General features: G+C 40.6%; 1 protein-coding gene across 1 annotated transcript in view; it reads left to right on the top strand.

Annotated features, from left to right (window-relative positions):
• The first annotated feature begins 15,744 nt into the window (after positions 1–15,744).
• The window catches only part of BANP (BTG3 associated nuclear protein), a 51,214-nt gene continuing 49,136 nt past the window's right edge, over positions 15,745–17,822 (top strand). Inside the window, exon 1 of the mRNA XM_060185029.1 lies at positions 15,745–15,937. Within this exon, the coding sequence (XP_060041012.1) occupies positions 15,885–15,937 (53 nt within the window). The 5' untranslated portion in view covers positions 15,745–15,884. The remainder of the gene's footprint in view (positions 15,938–17,822) is intronic.

Genomic DNA, 17,822 nt, shown 5'->3' with positions numbered 1-17,822 from the left:
CCTCAGAGTTGTAGTCTCTTTCACTCACTGTCTTCTCTGCCTTTTCTGTCTGTCTTCCTTTATTTTTAACAAAGCACTGATCAGTTCTGGCTTATGGTAGTGTGGGGGATTGAACCTGAGGCTTCAGAGCCTTAGGTGAGAGGGTCTTTTTGCATAACCATTATGCTATCTACCCCACCCCTTTCTGGTTTTTTTTTTTTTTAATTTTTTTCCCTTTATTGAGGGATTAATGTTTTACATTTGACAGTAAATACAATAGTTTGTATATGCATAACATTTCTCAGTTTTCCACATAACAATACAACCTCCCACTAGGTCTTCTGTCATCCTTTTCCAGGACCAGTACTCTCCCTCCCACCCACCCCAGAGTCTTACTTTGGTGCAATACACTAACTCCAGTCCAAGTTCTGCTTAGTGTTCTCTTCTGATCTTGTTTTTCAACTTCTACTTATGAGTGAGACTATTCTATATTTATCTTTCTATTTCTTTTTTTTTTTAATTTTTTTATTTAAGAAAGGATTAATTAACAAAACCATAGGGTAGGAGGGGTAACAACTCCACACAATTCCCACCGCCCAATCTCCATATCCCACCCCCTCCCCCGATAGCTTTCCATTCTCTATCCCTCTGGGAGCATGGACCCAGGGTCATTGTGGGTTGCAGAAGGTAGAAGGTCTGGCTTCTGTAATTGCTTCCTCGCTGAACATGGGCGTTGACTGGTCGGTTCAATACTCCCAGTCTGCCTCTCTCTTTCCCTAGTAGGATGGGTCTCTGGGGAAGCTGAGCTCCAGGACACATTGGTGGTGTCTTCAATCCAGGGAAGTCTGGCCGGCATCCTGATGACACCTGGAACCTGGTGACTGAAAAGAGAGTTAACATACAAAGCCAAACAATTGTTGAGCAATCATGGACCCAAAGCTTGGAAAAGTGGAGAGGAAGTATTAGGGAGGTACTCACTGCAAACTCTAGTATACTTCTGCTTTCTTACTTTGGTGCCATACTCCAACTCAGTCAATTTCTGCTTTGCGTTTCTACTTCTTTTTTTTTTTTTTTACATGCATAACATTCCCCAGATTCCCATTTAGCAATACAACCCCCACTATTTCATTCATCATTTTTTCATGGACCTGTATTCTCCCCACCCCACCCACCCACCACCCCAGAGTCTTTTACTTGGGTGTAATACTCCAATTCAATTTCAGTTCGACTTGTGTTTTCTTTTCTAATCTTGTTTTGTCAACTTCGGCCTGAGAGTGAGATCATCCCATATTCATCCTTCTGTTTCTGACTTATTTCACTCAACATGATTTTTTCAAGGTCCATCCAAGATCGGCTGAAAACGGTGAAGTCACCATTTTTTACAGCTGAGTAGTATTCCATTGTGTATATATACCACAACTTGCTCAGCCACTCATCTGTTGTTGGACACCTGGGTTGCTTCCAGGTTTTGGCTATTACAAATTGTGCTGCCAAGAACATATGTGTACACAGATCTTTTTGGATGGATGTGTTGGGTTCCTTAGGATATATCCCCAGGAGGGGAATTGCAGGGTCATAGGGTAGGTCCATTTCTAGCCTTCTGAGAGTTCTCCAGACTGTTCTCCACAGAGGTTGGACCAGTTGACATTCCCACCAGCAGTGCAGGAGGGTTCCTTTGACCCCACATCCTCTCCAGCATTTGCTGCTGTTACCTTTTCTGACGTGTGACATTCTCACAGGAGTGAAGTGATATCTCATTGTTGTCTTGATTTGCATTTCTCTGACAATCAGAGACTTGGAGCATTTTTTCATGTGTTTCTCGACCTTTTGGATCTCTTCTGTGGTGAATATTCTGTCCAAGTCTTCCCCCCATTTTTGGATGGGGTTATTTGTTGTCTTGTTGTTGAGTCTGGTAAGCTCTTTATATATGTTGGTTATTAAACTCTTATCTGATGTATGGCATATAAAGATCTTCTCCCATTCTGTGAGGGGTCTCTTGATTTGGGTAGTGGTTTCTTTTGCTGTGAAGAAGCTTTTTAATTTGATGTAGTCCCATAGGTTTATACTTGCCTTAGTCTTCCTTGTAATTGGATTTGTTTCATTGAAAATGTCCTTAAAATTTATGCGGAAAAAAGTTCTTCCAATATTTTCCTCTAAGTATCTGATAGTTTCTGGTCTAACATCCAAGTCCTTGATCTACTTGGAATTTACTTTTGTATTTGGTGAAATACAGTGATTCAGCTTCATTCTTCTGCATGTTTCAACCCATTGTTTCCAACACCATTTGTTGAAGAGACTCTGCTTTCCCCATGTAATAGTCTGGGCCCCTTTGTCAAAGATTAGATGTCCATAGGTGTGGGGCCTCATTTCTGGGCTCTCAATTCTATTCCACTGGTCAGTGTGTCTGTTCATGTTCCACTACCAAGCAGTTTTGATGACAATGGCCCTATAATATAGTTTGAGATCTGGCAGTGTGATGCCTCCGGTTCTGTTCTTTTTTCTCAAGATTGTTTTGGCAATTCTAGGTCTTTTCTGGTTCCAGATAAACATTTGTAGCATTTGTTCTATTCTCCTAAAAAAATGTGCTTGGGATCTTGATGGGGATAGCATTAAATTTGTAGATGGCTCTGGGTAATATATTCATTTTGATGATGTTAATTCTTCCAACCCATGAGCATGGAATATCTTTCCACTTCTTTGTGTCTTTTTCAATTTCTTTGAGTAGTGACTCATAATTTTCAGTATACAAGTCTTTCACTTCTTTGGTTAGGTTTATTCCTAGATATTTTATTGTTTTTGTTGCTATAGAAAAAGGAACTGATTTCTGGATTTCAATTTCTTCTAACTTAGTGTTTGCATAGAGGAATGCCACTGACTTTTGAATGTTAATTTTATAGCCTGACACATTACTGTATTGCCTGATGATTTCCAAAAGCTTCTTGCTGGATTCCTTTAGGATTTTCCATGTATACTATCATGTCATCTGCAAATAAGGAGAGTTTGACTTCTTCTCTTCCAATCTGTATGCCTTTAATTCCTTGCTCCTGCCTGATTGCTATGGCAAGAACTTCCAACACTATGTTGAATAGTAATGGTGATAGTGGGCAGCCCTGTCTAGTACCTGATCTGAGGGGAAATGCTTCCAGATTTTCACCATTGAGTATGATGTTGGCTGTAGGTGTGCTATATATAGACTCCACTATCTTCAGGAATTTTCCATCTATTCCTATTTTTTGTAGTGTTTTGATCATAAAGGGATGTTGTATTTTGTCAAAGGCTTTCTCTGCATCTATTGACATGACCATGTGGTTTTTGGTCTTGCTTTTGTTGATGTGGTGGATCACATTGATTGATTTACGTATATTAAACCAACCTTGCATGCCTGGGATAAACCCCACTTGGTCATGATGAACAATCTTTTTGAAATACTGCTGTATCCGGTTGGCTAGAATTTTGTTCAATATTTTCGCATCTATGTTCATCAGAGATATTGGTCTGTAGTTTTCTTTTTTGGTTGTGTCCCTGTCTGCTTTTGGTATCAGGGTGATGTTGGCTTCATAGAAGCTGGCAGGGAGTATTCCAGTGTCTTCAATCTTCTGGAAGACTTTTAAAAGTAGAGGTATTAGTTCTTCTTTGAAAGTTTTGTAGAATTCATTTGTAAAACCATCTGGTCCAGGACTTTTATTTTTGGGAAGATTTTTGATAACTGTTTCAATTTCATTAGCTGTGATGGGCCTGTTCATGTTATCCACTTCCTCTTTACTTAGTTTTGGAAGTTGGTAGGTATCTAGGAAATCATTCATTTCCTCCAGGTTCTCTAACTTGGTGGCATATAGTTGTTCATAGAAGCCTCGCATGATAAGTTGAATTTCTGCAGTGTCTGTTGTGATATCTCCTCTTTCATTTACTATCCGATTTATTTGGGTCTTCTTCCTTTTTTGTTTTGTGAGTCTGGCTAAAGGTTTGTTGATTTTGTTTACTCTTTCAAAGTACCAACGTTTACTTTCATTGATCTTTTGTATGGTTTTCCTATTCTCAATGTTATTTATTTCTGCCCTAACTAGTGATTTCTGTCCTTCTGGTTGCTTTAGGGTTCCTTTGTTCTTCTTCTTCTAGGTCTTTAAGATGTGCAATCAGGCTGTTTATTTGTGCCTTTCCTTGTTTCCTAATGTGTGCTTGTATAGCTATGAACTTCCCTCTTAGGACTGCTTTAGCTGTGTCCCAAATATTTTGATAGCTTGTGTCTTCATTTTCATTGAACTCTCGAAACATTTTGATTTCTTCCTTGATTTCCTCTTTGACCCAGAAGTTGTTAAGAAGTGTACTGTTGAGCTTCCACATTTTGAGACTGTTACTAATCTTTTGTTGAGTGCTGTTAAGTGTTAGTTTAATTCCACTGTGGTCTGAGAAGATGCTTGGGATTATTTCAGTGCTCTTGAATAGGCTGATGCTGTCTTTGTGGCCTAACATATGGTCTATCCTTGAGAATGATCCATGTGGATTTGAGTAAAATGTGTATTCCAGTTTCTTGGGATGAATGACTCTGAAAATGTCCAATAGTTCTAGTTTATCTATCTCTTCATTTAGCTCCCTTATGTCTTTACTGATTTTCTTCCTGGATGATCTGTCAAGTTGAGATAGTGGGGTGTTGAAGTCCCCTACTATGATTGTGTTACTGTTAATATATTGCTGTAGCTCTTTCAGTAGAAGTTTGATGTATTTAGATGGCTTCTCATTGGGTTCATAGATATTAATAATTGTTAAGTCCTCTTGATTGACTGATCCTCTGAGCATTAAGTAGTGTCCATTCCTATCTTTTTTAATCTTATGTATTTTAAAGTCTATCATGTCAGATATGAGAATAGCTGTTCCTGCCCTTTTTTGTGGGCCATTGGCTTGAATGATAGTTTTCCATCCTTTCACTTTAAGTCTGTGTTTGTCTTGTTGCGTTAGGTGAGTTTCCTGTAGACAACATATTGTTGGGTTGTGTTTTCTGATCCATCTTCCTACTCTGTGTCTTTTAATAGGTGAATTCAGGCCATTGACATTTATTGATATCAAAGATTGAAGATATTTTAACGCCATTCTTGTAGAGTTTTAGAGTGTTTTGATATATGTCCTATTTGTGGTGGTCTGGTTGTTTATAGGAAACCTTTCAGAACTTCTTTCAAGGCAGGCTTGGTGATGGTTGCTTCCTTCAACTGTTGCTTGTCTGAGAAGGTTTTGATGCTTCCATCTAGTCTGAATGACAATCTAGCAGGATATAGTATTCTTGGCTGAAAGCCTTTCTCATTGAGCACTCGATAGATATCTTGCCATTCTCTTCTGGCCTGTAGTGTTTGTATGGAGAAGTCTGCTGCTAATCTTATGGGTTTTCCTTTGTAGGTGACTCTTTGTTTTTCTCTTGCAGCCTTGAGGATCCTTTCTTTATCCTTATTCCTTTCCAATCTAAGTATGACATGTCTTGGTGTCTTTAGGTCTGGGTTAATTCTGTTTGGGACCCTCTGGGCTTCTTGAATCTTTATGTCTTTGGTGTTGTCTAGACTAGAGAAATTTTCAGCTATTATGGCCTGGAGAACGCTTTCTTCCTCCCCTTCTCTTTCTTCCTCTGGTAAGCCAATAATGCGTATATTGTTTCTTTTGAAGTCATCCCATAGGACTCTGTTGTTGTTTTCAGCATCTCTTAATCTCTTTTTGAGGTCTCTTACTTCTTCTTTAGTTGTCTCTAATTCATCCTCAATCTTGCTAATTCTGTCTTCAGCCTCATTGATTCTATTCTCTCTGCCCTCTACTGCTTTCTGGAGTTCATCTATTTTGTTGCCCTGCTCTGATACTGTTTTAGCTTGTTCAGCTAGTTGCCTTCTTAGCTCAGCAATTTCAGCTTTCAGCTCTCTAATAACCATGACATTATTAGAATTTTCTTCCATATTCTCATTTGTTGTTCCTGCAGTTCTGATTACAATTTTTTCAAATTCTTTACTCACTCCTGTTATTATTTCCTTAGCTAATGTTTGGATGTTGAACTTGTCGTTTTGTGCTTCGCCCTCTGGAGGACTTTTAGCTGGACTTTTGTCCTGGTTCGAGTCTCCAATATTTTTTCTTGTTGTTTTAACCATTTTATATAAGTTAACAGTTTTTTCAATCCCTGAGTTGGAGTTCAGTGGTGTAAAAGCCTTTTTTTTTCCCCTGTAGGCTATGGTAGCCTGAGGGCTTTTAAACTATCAATAGGCTTCTTGGCTTAATCAATGACTCCTGACCAAGAGATAAAGCAGGGTGTGGCAGAGATAATCCAGTGGTTATTCAAAGAAACTTTCACAGCCCTTCAGCTATGCCACCGAGGTATAGGTCTTCTCCTGAGTTTCCCGGTTAGATCTCTGTGCCCTGGTGTCCCTCCCTGTTGCTGCTCCAGATTCTGAGGGTAGTAGCAATGGAGACTCAGAGTTGTACTTGGTGAGTCTCTGGGGAGTCCTTTCCTCCCTTCAGCTGTCCCCTTGTTGGTGGAGCAGACTGGAGGTGGTGTCTCCACTGACAAACTGTCGAACTGTTAGCAGTCACTTAATCTCTCCTTAGGCCCCTCTCCTCTCTGTCACCAGCCTCGCGTGTTTGTACTCACGGGTGATTTACTGGGTTTCTGTGGTCATTCTAGTCCTGTCTTGTTTCTATCTGGGTGGTCTCCTTTGGTATTCCTAGTTGATCTGGGAGAGGAGAGGAGAGGAGAGAAAGCGATCTGCTGCTCGTAGCTCCGCCTCCGGAAGTCGAATCCCTATCTTTCTATTTCTGACTTATTTCACTTAACATGATTTCTTCAAGCTCCATCCAAGATGGGCTGAAAACAGTGAAATCACCATCTTTAATAGTTGAGTAGTATTTCGTTGTGTATATCTATCACAACTTGCTCAGCCACTCATCTGTTGTTGGACACCTGGGTTGCTTTTTTTATTAAAAAAAAAAATCTTTTCCCCTATCATAACAGTTGGATTTTTTTTGAAACCAGTGTTCTTGCATGTAGGCAATTTTATTATTCCCAGGTTCACTTTTTTTTTTTCTCATACAGAGAAAGACAGACAGAGGGAGAGAGAGATAACACAGTACTAGAGTTTCCTTTGGTGCCTTGACGTGCCCATGTAGTGCTGGGCTCAGACCTCTTGTATGTATAGTAAGGCATGGTCCCAACCCAGTGAGTTAGCTCTCCAACCCTGGGCCTGATTTTATTTTGTGATATGAACTATATGTCCTTTCAGTCTTTTTTTGGGGTTTGTTTTGTTCTGTTTTTCACTGAAAGCGTAACTGTCTAAATTCATCTAGCTAGCATGTACTCACTGTATGGCTGCACTTTACCTGTTCATCTGAAAGAGTGTAACTTTGATCAGACCTATCTTTCCAGTTGATTGGGATAAAATCAACAGTGAAAACATGAACACTTGAGTTCTTTTTTTCATATTCTACAAACAGTACAGGTAAAATGATAAATACCTGTGTAAACAGTATGTGCAAAATAGATCAAAGTAGGAAGAAGATGACTTTGCAATGTCTTTTTTTTTTTTTTAAATTTGTTCCCTTTTTTTGGCCCATGTCATTTTATTGTTGTAGTTATTATTGTTGTTGTCATTGTTGGACAGAGAGAAATGGAGAGAGGAGGGGAAGACAGGGGGAGAGAAAGACAGACACCTGCAGACCTGCTTCACCACTTGTGAAGCGACTCCCCTGCAGGTGGGGAGCTGGGGGCTCGAACCGGGATTCTTATGTGGGTCCTTGCACTTTGCACCATGTGCGCTTAACACGCTGCACTACCGCCGGACTTCCCAGAAGATGACTTTGTTTGATCGCAGCCCTTATGCAATCACTGCTCCATTTGTGTGTGGCTGGATAGCAGGTGGATTGATTTCTCCTAGTTTGAATTGTGGGCAGGTGATAATATGGGGAAGGTGGGACCAGAAGAGCTGATAGATAGCCAATTAACACTATCTTAGTGAGTGTAGCAGGTTCCCTCTAACCAGGGTAAGTGCATTCTTCACAGCTATAGCGTGGCAAACACCTGAAAGGTACTCAGACGATAAGGTAAAGTGTGCGTGTGCTATCATTTACTCCCTGCTGGTGTGCAAACCTCTTCAAGCTGTAGTTAGCATGCTTCCAAGTATGCATGCATGTAGTATGGTCTACATCTTCATGTGTGTGGGACATGCTTGCTGAGATACTGGCATTTGTTTCTGTAGAGTGGGTTTACAGATCATTTAAATGTGAGGTAAAGGTATTACCTGGGAGAGCTGCCCATGTTACATTGTTAAGTGAAGAAGAAAGATGCATATAGATACCCTCCCCATTATATGTGGGAGAGGTTTGTGTCTGTATGTGAGCACATAGAAGAGGGGAAGGAAGTACATCAGGTAGTTAGCATTGGATATTTTAGATGTTTGGATATTTTAGGCAAGGAGATGAGAAGGTGAAAATGCTGTAGTAAGTTGGGAAGGCACTCATGGTATCAGGCTTAATAAAACTTAATGACTTGGGGCTGGGCAGTAGTTCACCAGGTTAAGCACACATAGTACAGAGCACAGTGACCGCCCCAAGGATCTGGATTTGAACCTCCAGTTCCCCACCAGTAAGGGGTCGCTTTGCAAGCAATGAAGCAGGTCTACAGGTGTCTATCTTTCTCTCCCCCTGTCTGTATTCCCCTCCTCTCTAGTAATCCAGGAGGTGGTATAGTGGTAGAGTACAAGAATTAAGAGCATGAGGTTCTGAGATCAAGCCCTGGTAACCATTTCTGCCAGAGTAGTATTGTGATTCTTTCATAAGTAAGTAAATAATTTATTTTAATTTTATTTTACCAGAGCACTGCTCAGCTCTGGTTTATGGTGGTGTGGGGGATTGAACCTGAGACCTTGAGCCTCAGGCAAGAGAGTCTCTTTGCATAACCATTATACTGTCTCCCCCACCCTAAGTAAATTTTAAAATCAAATCCTGCCCATCTGTCACCAGCTACTCTGTAAACCATTAATCCAACACAATAAGGTGATAAAAATTCCATACTAATTTTTGAGGAAACTGAAAAAAAAAGAATCTTTCTATAATTGCCAGAATATATATAAACAAGGACTGACTGAGGTTGAGGGCAGAGAGAAAGGTGGTTTGCAGAGATAGTACAATTGTGGACAGTTTGGTCTTTGATTTTGTGGACTTGCTTGTCTATTTATTTTGTTTTACCCAGAGTATTATTCCTGTCATGTATAGAGTTGGGTATTGAACTCAGGACCTCATGCAGAAGAATCCAATACTTTATTCACTGGGCCTTGATTTTGTGGATATCTTTGTTTGTTTGTATTGATAGAAGAGAGAAATTGAATGGGAAAGGGAAGCTAGAGAAGGAGAGAATGAAACACCTATAGCACTGCTTCACCACTTATATATAGCCACTCCCCTCTGCTGCCCCCTTCCCCATAGGTGGGGACTAGGGACTTGAACCTTGGTCCTGGCACTTGGTAACATGTGCTCAACTGGGTGTACTACCACATGGTCCCTTTGTGGTTATCTTTTAATCCTGGTTTTGTAGTTAATTGTATACAAAAGGAAGGCATTGAGACCATACTGTGGTAGGCCTTGACTTTGGGCTTAATTGCTTCTGAAGGAGCTATGATGATCAGTTGAAAGGTCTCTCAACAGCACTATGGGGGGGAGGGGTGAACTGTTTTCTGTGTAACTTAGCAGGGAGAATTTGAGATTGCATTGATAACTAGCAACTGAGAAAATAAAATGTCCAGAGAGAGGTTTTGATTTTGAAAAGAAATAGCCAATAGACAAGACTTTATTTTAAAATTAGGAAGAATCATTATTATTAATTGTATTTTTCTCATACTGAATTCCTTTTTTTCTCTTTATTTTTAAAAATTTTATTAGTGATTTAGTATTGATTTACAAAATTACATGTCAACAAGGATATAATTACACACCATTCCCACTACCAGAGTTCTGAATCGTCAGTTTCCCCACTGCAAGCCACCACAGTTTCCCTAAGGTTGTAGACATGGGCCAACCATCATCTCTACAATTGTCTGTCTACATTTATACATAATTGCCCTCTTTTCTTCTAGGTCCCTTTCTTTCTTCCCCTCCAAACCACTCATGACACCATCACTACATCCATATGTACCTTTCCATATGTTCCAGGAGGTTATGTGCCCAGAGAAGTCAGGATGGAATCATGGTAACACTCATACTGGATTTCAAACAAGGAGCTTAATAGAACCTTAAATGAGATGCTTGTAGTTTTGGTGTTTGGAGCAATTTTAGCACTTTCCCTGATATCCTCAATTTTCTGTGAGATTAAGGTGTGATCTTATTTTCTGATAATTACAAGTTTAAATTATAAACAAAGGTTAAAATATGAAAGAAGTTGCATCATTTTAATGTAACCTTAAGGTGTTAGACTTTTTAAGTTTGCTATCTTAATATGAACATGCTTTTGCAAAGCTTTCTTATGAAAGCTTGAGTTTTGTCTCTGCCATTGGTTTCAGTTGTCTTGGAGAACCATGTAGTGACCGATGAAGACGAACCAGCTTTGAAACGCCAGCGACTGGAGATCAATTGTCAGGACCCCTCTATAAAGGTAAGATTATACATGCACTTTCCTTATTCATATGGTAGCTTCACAAGCCTCTATAACAAACAAACCAGCATTCTAAAACAGCAGAAAATAATCCTTTCACAGTGTAAGAAGCAGAAGCTTGAGGTCATGTTGTTGCAGGACCACTTTCTCCTCCCAGGCTCTGTGAGAGTATCCTTCCTGCCTCTTCTGGCACCTGCAAGCACTGGATGTTCTTGGCTAGTGGCCACATCTCTGCCTCCTCTTCACATGACCCTCTCTGTGTGTATGTTTCTGTTTCTATTTTCTAAAGACACTGGTAAATCTGTAGTGTACCTTAATACTGCATGGCTTGATCTTGAGACCTTAGACTTAATTGTGGCTATAAAGACTATTTCAGATAAGGACTTTTATATATAGGTATGGGGTTAGGATGTGAATGTGTCTCTTTTTTTTTGGGGGGGGGGTTCACCATTCAACTTCCTACATGGTACATAAAGTTACTCTCCCCCCCTTGGAGAACATGAGGAATAAACATCATCTAGGATAACATTTCAATTGAATGGTCTATAGGCCTAATGTGGGTGGATGAAAAGCAGGCATTTCATGTGGGTGTTTTCCCCTCATGCTGCACCTCATTTTGTACCTGTTAGTGAAGTTTCCTAGGTGTGGTCTTAGAGTCCACTGAGTCAGTAAGGCAGCAGCCACTTTGAACCGCAATTTGCTTGTTTGTATGATGTTCAGAATTAGGGAGAGAATGGGAAGTTTAAGAAAGCACTGCAAAAAAAAAAAAAAAAAAGGACCAGGGATAGCTCCCTAGTAGAGCACATTCTTTTTTATGTGCAGGACTTTGGGTTTGAGCACTGGCACACCTGGTAATACCGTGGATGGCACCAAGGAAGCTCAGTGGATAGTGAGACAGGGTGAAGGTGTCTCTTCCCTCTTCCCTTTCTCCCTCTAAATAAAAATATTGGAGTGGGGAATTGGGAGTCTTACTGAAGCCCTATATTAACTCTCTAGTACCCCATAAAAACACCTATCAACCAGAGTAACTTTTAATATAGTTTTACTTTAAAGATACCTCTTTAGAAACATTTGATTCTTTTTGTAACAGGCGAAGCAGTGTAAACAAACATATAGGGTGACTTAAAACAATTAAGTTTCTATCCCAAATGAATGGGCACTTAAAATAGTGCTTTTAATTGCAGTTATAGTTGTATTACAAAAGACACATGTATTGCAAATATTACAAACTACACAAATAGTACAGAGAATTATGAGATAATAGAAAGTGACCTACTTCAATCCTAAATCAGGCTATAAATAAGTTAAATATTGGCTGCCATCCCAGTATTGTCACAGGTTACTGCTTGAAAAGGATAGTTAACCAAATTGTCAACAACTCTTGAAAGTGAACAGTTTTGAAATTTTATGGTTAACATCACTTGCTTATAGAACATACTGTATTTACTTATTTATTCATTTATTGGATAGAGACAGAGAGAAACCAAAATAGAAAGGGGAGACAGGGAGAGCAGTGAGAGAGAAAGAGAGAGAGAGACTGAGAGAGAAAGAGAGAGAGAGACTGAGAGAGAAAGAGAGAGAGAGACTGAGAGAGAATGACTGACTGACTCCTGCAGCACTGATTCACCATGTGTGAAGCTTTCCCCCCATAGGTGAGGACCAGGGACTTGAACCTGGATCCTTGTGTATGGTAATGTGCTCAATGAGTGTGCCACCACCCAGCCCCTAGAACATCTTATCTTGTCTATCTGTCTGTCTATCTGTCTTTTTTACTTCTTTTCTTTCTTTTTCCCCTACTTTTAATCTCTTTTATTTTGTCAATGACTTAAGTATCTCTGTTTACTTCCATTGCCACTTCTTTCTCTCCCAACTTGCCAGTCCTCCTCTAAAAGCTAGAGAAATTCGGATAAGCCCTAAGTTCTCTCCCTGAATAGTACATGTCAGTCCTTCCAGGTTCCCACAAAAGTGGTTCACTCACCCTTGGATGAAGACCTCACAGAGTCTTACCAGTTACCTTTGAGGACATAAACTATGCTCTCAAATACACCAGAGCCTTCCACAGAAGGAATGATGAGGAATGGAGTCTTATCATCTGTGTGTATTCTCTGATGAGTAAATTTATCAAAAATTGTTTTTTGTTGAATTGAGCCCAAATTCCCCTCACTCATTCACTTGTTGATTAAAAAATTTCTTAATGACCCTAAGTCATATTTTCTCCGTGATAGTTATACCACTACTCTCAATCATTAAGATTGTTGATAGACTAGGACATCTTTTTAAAATACCATTGTCTGGCCTTTTCCCCCTGTTACTAGTTTGGTTAATTGTTTCATTGGTGTGTAGCAGTGCTTTTCACTCACACTCCAGGTATAATTTCTAATTCAGAATAATGGTGGGGTTGAGAATTCAGCCATTAGTTTATGTTCTCAGTATGACTTAGATGGCTGGGCACTGCTCTTGGTAGATATGATTGATGTAAGCAGCTGTCTGGCTCTTCATTGCTCTCACACACTGTCAATGTCCTATTTTCCTAGAGAGTAGTCAGAGAGGGACATGGAACTTTCTGGGAAGAGTGGTCAGAGGGATGTGTAATAGTTTGTGTGGAGTGGTCAGAGGGATGTGGAATGCTCTCTGAAGAGTAGTCAGAGAAACGTGGAATGTTCTGTGAGCAGTGGTCATAGAGGAGTGTAGAATGTTCTGTGGAAAGTGGTCATAGAGGGATGTGCAATGTTCTGTGGAAAGGGATCAGAAAGGGATATAAAATGTTCTATGGAAAGTGATAAGAGAGGGACGTGGAATGTTCTTGGGAGGCTGTCAGAGGGCCTGGGCGATGGTGCATTGGATAGAGCTGGACTTTCAAAACATGAAGTTCCAAGTTCAATTTCTGCCACTTCATGTCCAAAGCTTGTTTTATTTATACCTCTTTCTCTCTCTGTGTTTCATAAATAAATCTGACAGGAAAGGGAGGGAAGGAAGGAAAGAAAGGCGAGAGAGAGATGTGGTCCGGGAGGTAGTGCTGTGGATAAAGCCTTTGACTCTCAAGCATGAGGTCCTGAGTTTGATCCCCGGCAGCACATGTACCAGAGTGATGTCTGGCTCTTTCTCTCTCTCTCTCTCTCTCTCTCCTGTCATTTTCATGAATAAATAAATTAAATCTTTAAAAAAAAAAAGGTGAGAGAGAAACATGGAATACTCCATGGAATGTGGTGGTCACCAGTGTGTTCTGGACCCCACCTCCCCAGAGACCTACCCAACTAGGGAAAGATATAGACAGGCTGGGGGTATGGATTGACCTGTCAGTGCCCATGTCAGGTGGAGAAGCAATACGTATGAATTTTGTATGAATTGAATATTGTATGCATTGTATCCCTCTTATCCCACAGTCTTGTCAATCATTATTAAATCACCAATAATAAATAAATAAAAAGTTGAAAAGTAGGAAAACACAAAGCAGAACTAGGACTTGATTTGGTGTATTGCACCAAAGTATAGGACTCTGGGATTGGGGGAGGGTTCAGGTCCTGGAACATGATGTCAGAGGACCTACAGAGGGTTGAATTGTTATGTGGAAAACTGAAGTATGGGTGGGGGAGGCAGAATAAGGTTATGCAAAGAGACTCTCATGCCTGAGGCTCCAAAGTCCCAGGTTCAGTCCCCTGCACCACCGTAAGCCAGAGCTGAACAGTGCTCTGGTAAAAAAAGAAAGAAAACAGAAATGTTCAACATGTATAAACTACTGTATTTTATTTTTTGTTGCTGTATTTTATTGTTGACTGTAACTCATTAATTCCCCCAATACATTTTTTTTTTTTTTTTTAAAGAAAATGGTCAGGTTGTTGGAGCATTTTATGAGGAGTGATCAGAAGGATATGGAGGATTCTATGAATAGTGGTCAGTAAGGGACATGGTAGTATCTGGTGATTAATTAATAATAGCATCTGGTGATGAGTCCTTGTTGAGGAAAGTAACTGGTAGAGACAGTGAGTATTCACAATGTGTGCATTACTTCATTGCTGTCCATTAGGCCACATATACATCCTTTAGACACATGGGTTAAAATTCTCTGAGTGGTAAGCTTAGTTTGCTATAATAACACAGAACATGAGTATCCACTTTCTTCTCTAAGGCCTCAATGCCAGCTGCATGTTATGATATAAGGTGTTTCTGGCTAAAAGGCAGGTGGGCCCTCCCTGACCATGCTAGGGCTCAGTATAGTTGGGTAACATACCTGATTGGGTACAGACAGAAGTTGACTCTTGTGGCCTTTGCCCTGAAGTATGTGCCTACTCTGAAGAGCTCTGAGCTTCAGTGAGGCCTGTGTCTTCTTCCTCTTGCCATGCCTATGAGGGAATTTGAGTAAAAGGTAGAAGGGAGGGTAGAGATTTGTAAAACACGTCTCACTATTTCTGGCTGTTGACTCACCTCCAGCCTGACTACAGAGGAGCTACTAATAGCACTCAAATCTTTTAAGACAGCTTAAGGTATTCAATTCAGGAAGTCTCCTTGAATCAGACTACTGCCTGCCTCTGTGGGAGGCTGGGTTGGGCAGTAAAGTTCTCTCCTGTCATTATTTGTGTTTGTTAAGCACTCATTTCTTACTTACCATGCCTAGTTAGAGCTAGTGATTTGGACACTGTCATGATGGAATGTGAGGCTGTTCTGAAGTCATTCACTAGGTGGCAGGCTTGCTGTTCAAATCTTCTGGGAACTTCATTTTCACATTTGAGTATCAGGGTACACACGTCACCAAGCGTCTTTCCAAAGCAATTGGGTATCAGACAAGGCCATTGTTTTTCAACTGTTTTGATGTTAGGTGTGATCTGTTATTCTCCTTAGAAAGATTTGACTAATGTCATATGCAAATTTAATGGTTAATATGTTAAAGGCTACATATGTTTTCTATTATGTGGACTTAAGTGTAGCTAAGAATCATAAATACCCACAGAAGTAAGGCCAGTTAAATAGCCATATTTTAAATATAAAAGGCTGAACTTGTTTACATAGGAGATCCTGGCCTTAACTAAATTGCTGGGTACAGGGATTGCTCTGTTGGAATGGGTACAGTGAAATGAGGAAATGGCTATTTGTTGTACCTTGGCATTGTTTCCTCATATGTCAAGACATCCTTTTCTGAAGTTCCTCTTTTTTTCACTTCCAGTCCTTCCTGTATTCCATTAACCAGACAATATGCTTGCGATTGGATAGCATTGAAGCCAAGCTGCAGGCCCTGGAGGCAACTTGTAAATCGCTGGAAGAGAAACTGGACTTGGTCACAAACAAGCAGCACAGCCCTATCCAAGTCCCCATGGTGGCAGGCTCTCCCCTGGGCGCAACACAGACCTGCAACAAAGTACGATGGTAAGAACAGACTGGCCGAAGCCCCTGACCGGGCAAGAGACACCCCTTCTCTTGCTACTCAGCAGCCTGTCACTCAAGTGACAAACACACTAGTGTCTGCAGTTTCATGGCACTGACTTGACTTTAAACAAAACCAAACACACACAATGTGTGAAGTCTTCCTCACACTTCCTCTGACATAAACCAGACCACTGCATCTTTTCTTTGGCACAAACCTCCCAGATCTGTGAAGACATGCATTTGTTTCTTTTCTCTTTTACTATTCTATCTGACTAGGCTGCAGGCCTAGTTAGTGATATTTTCTCTTCAGTGATAGTATAGTGTTTATATATTTCACTTGAGTGTATCACCCTCTTTGTCAAGGTCTGTAGTTTTTACGTGCTTGTCATTTTAAATATTGAGTGCCAGCAGTTACGTGAAGTATGTCTTACTTTATGTAGTACTAAAATGGGAACTCCATGAATGGTTTGTTGAGGTTGGAAGTTCTAGTCTTTGCCCTGATGATGTCTTGGTTGATCCAGAGTGTCCATCAGATACTCGATACCCTAGATGGCAGGGCCCAGCATAGTGACCCTCAGTGCCACCAGCATCCTATCCTTCTCTAGGCTGTTACAGAAATCATTGTGGTGGTAGTGCTGGGAGATGTGTCTCTGCTCAGTGAAAGCTTGAGATGCTTTGACTGAGGGCTTTTGTGCTGTACTTCTCCAGACCAGTGGTACCTGCTTCCTGCTTGCCTATGAAGGAGGTGGGACTGGGGTCCTGGTGGACACAGGAGTGGGAATCATAGCCAGCTGGGCTCAGGGAACCAGTGAGAGTAGCATTAAGGCTCTGAGGACTCTGATGGAGATTGTAGGGTTGATGAGAGGTTCGTGGTCGGTGTAGGACCTCTTGTGAACAAGTTCCAATTTCAGGATGGCCACTTATCTGGCTGGGAATGACGTCTCTTGTGTGGGTATAATTAATAGTGCCTTCTTTAACTTTGACAAGTGTCTTGTGAAACAGTGGTGTTGTTCCTATACCTGATCCCCAACTGATAGTAAGGATTCCTAGACCTCTGCCCATAGAGAGAAAGTGGTGGTTCACATTATCTCTGTGAGAACAGGTCTTTCTCCATGTTGATAGATCAGGTGTGTTCTTACAGACTGCATGTGCTCTCCCCACAAACACTTGTCAGTGTGTCCTCTGTGCAGGCAGTGAGGCATAAATCACAGGTTGTGTGTGTGTATGTGCATGAGCGTGTTTTGCTACCAGGGTTTTTTCATTGTGACCTGGTGCCTGCACAACTATACTATGAAAGGTAACATTTTTTTCTCATTTTCTTAAATGTTCATTTTATTATCTTTATTTATTGGATAGAAACAACCAGAAATTGAGAGAGTAGGGGGAGATAGAGAGGGAGAGAAAAAAAGAGACACCTGCAGCACTGCTTCACCACTCTTAAAGCTTCCCCCTGTAGGTGGGGACCAGGGACTTGAACCTGGGTCCTTGCACATTGTAACGTGTGCTCTGCCAGGTACCACCACCTGGCCCCTCATTTTCTTTCTGATATAAAGTGAAAAACAGAACTAGAAAGGGAGAGAGAGAGAGAGAGAGAAAGTTAGAAAGACAGACATACACAGCACTGCTTTCCTACTTGTGAAGCTTCCTCCTTGCAGGTAGGGTCTGTGGGCTTGAACCTGGGAACCTCACACATAGTAACATGTGCACTCTACCAGGTGAGCCACCAACTGGCATCTTTTTAAAGAAGAATTTTGTGAAGTGTAATACCAAGAAAATATAATTTGTAATTTAAACACTAATAAAACCATTGCTTATAAAAGTTAATGTAAGATTAATAGAAGGAAAATGATCTTTCATAGGCATAAATTTGAGTGGGGTGTTATCA

Source organism: Erinaceus europaeus, chromosome 2 (assembly GCF_950295315.1).
Source record: "Erinaceus europaeus chromosome 2, mEriEur2.1, whole genome shotgun sequence".
Taxonomy (NCBI): domain Eukaryota; kingdom Metazoa; phylum Chordata; class Mammalia; order Eulipotyphla; family Erinaceidae; genus Erinaceus; species Erinaceus europaeus.
This window is presented reverse-complemented; position numbering and strand designations above follow the sequence as displayed.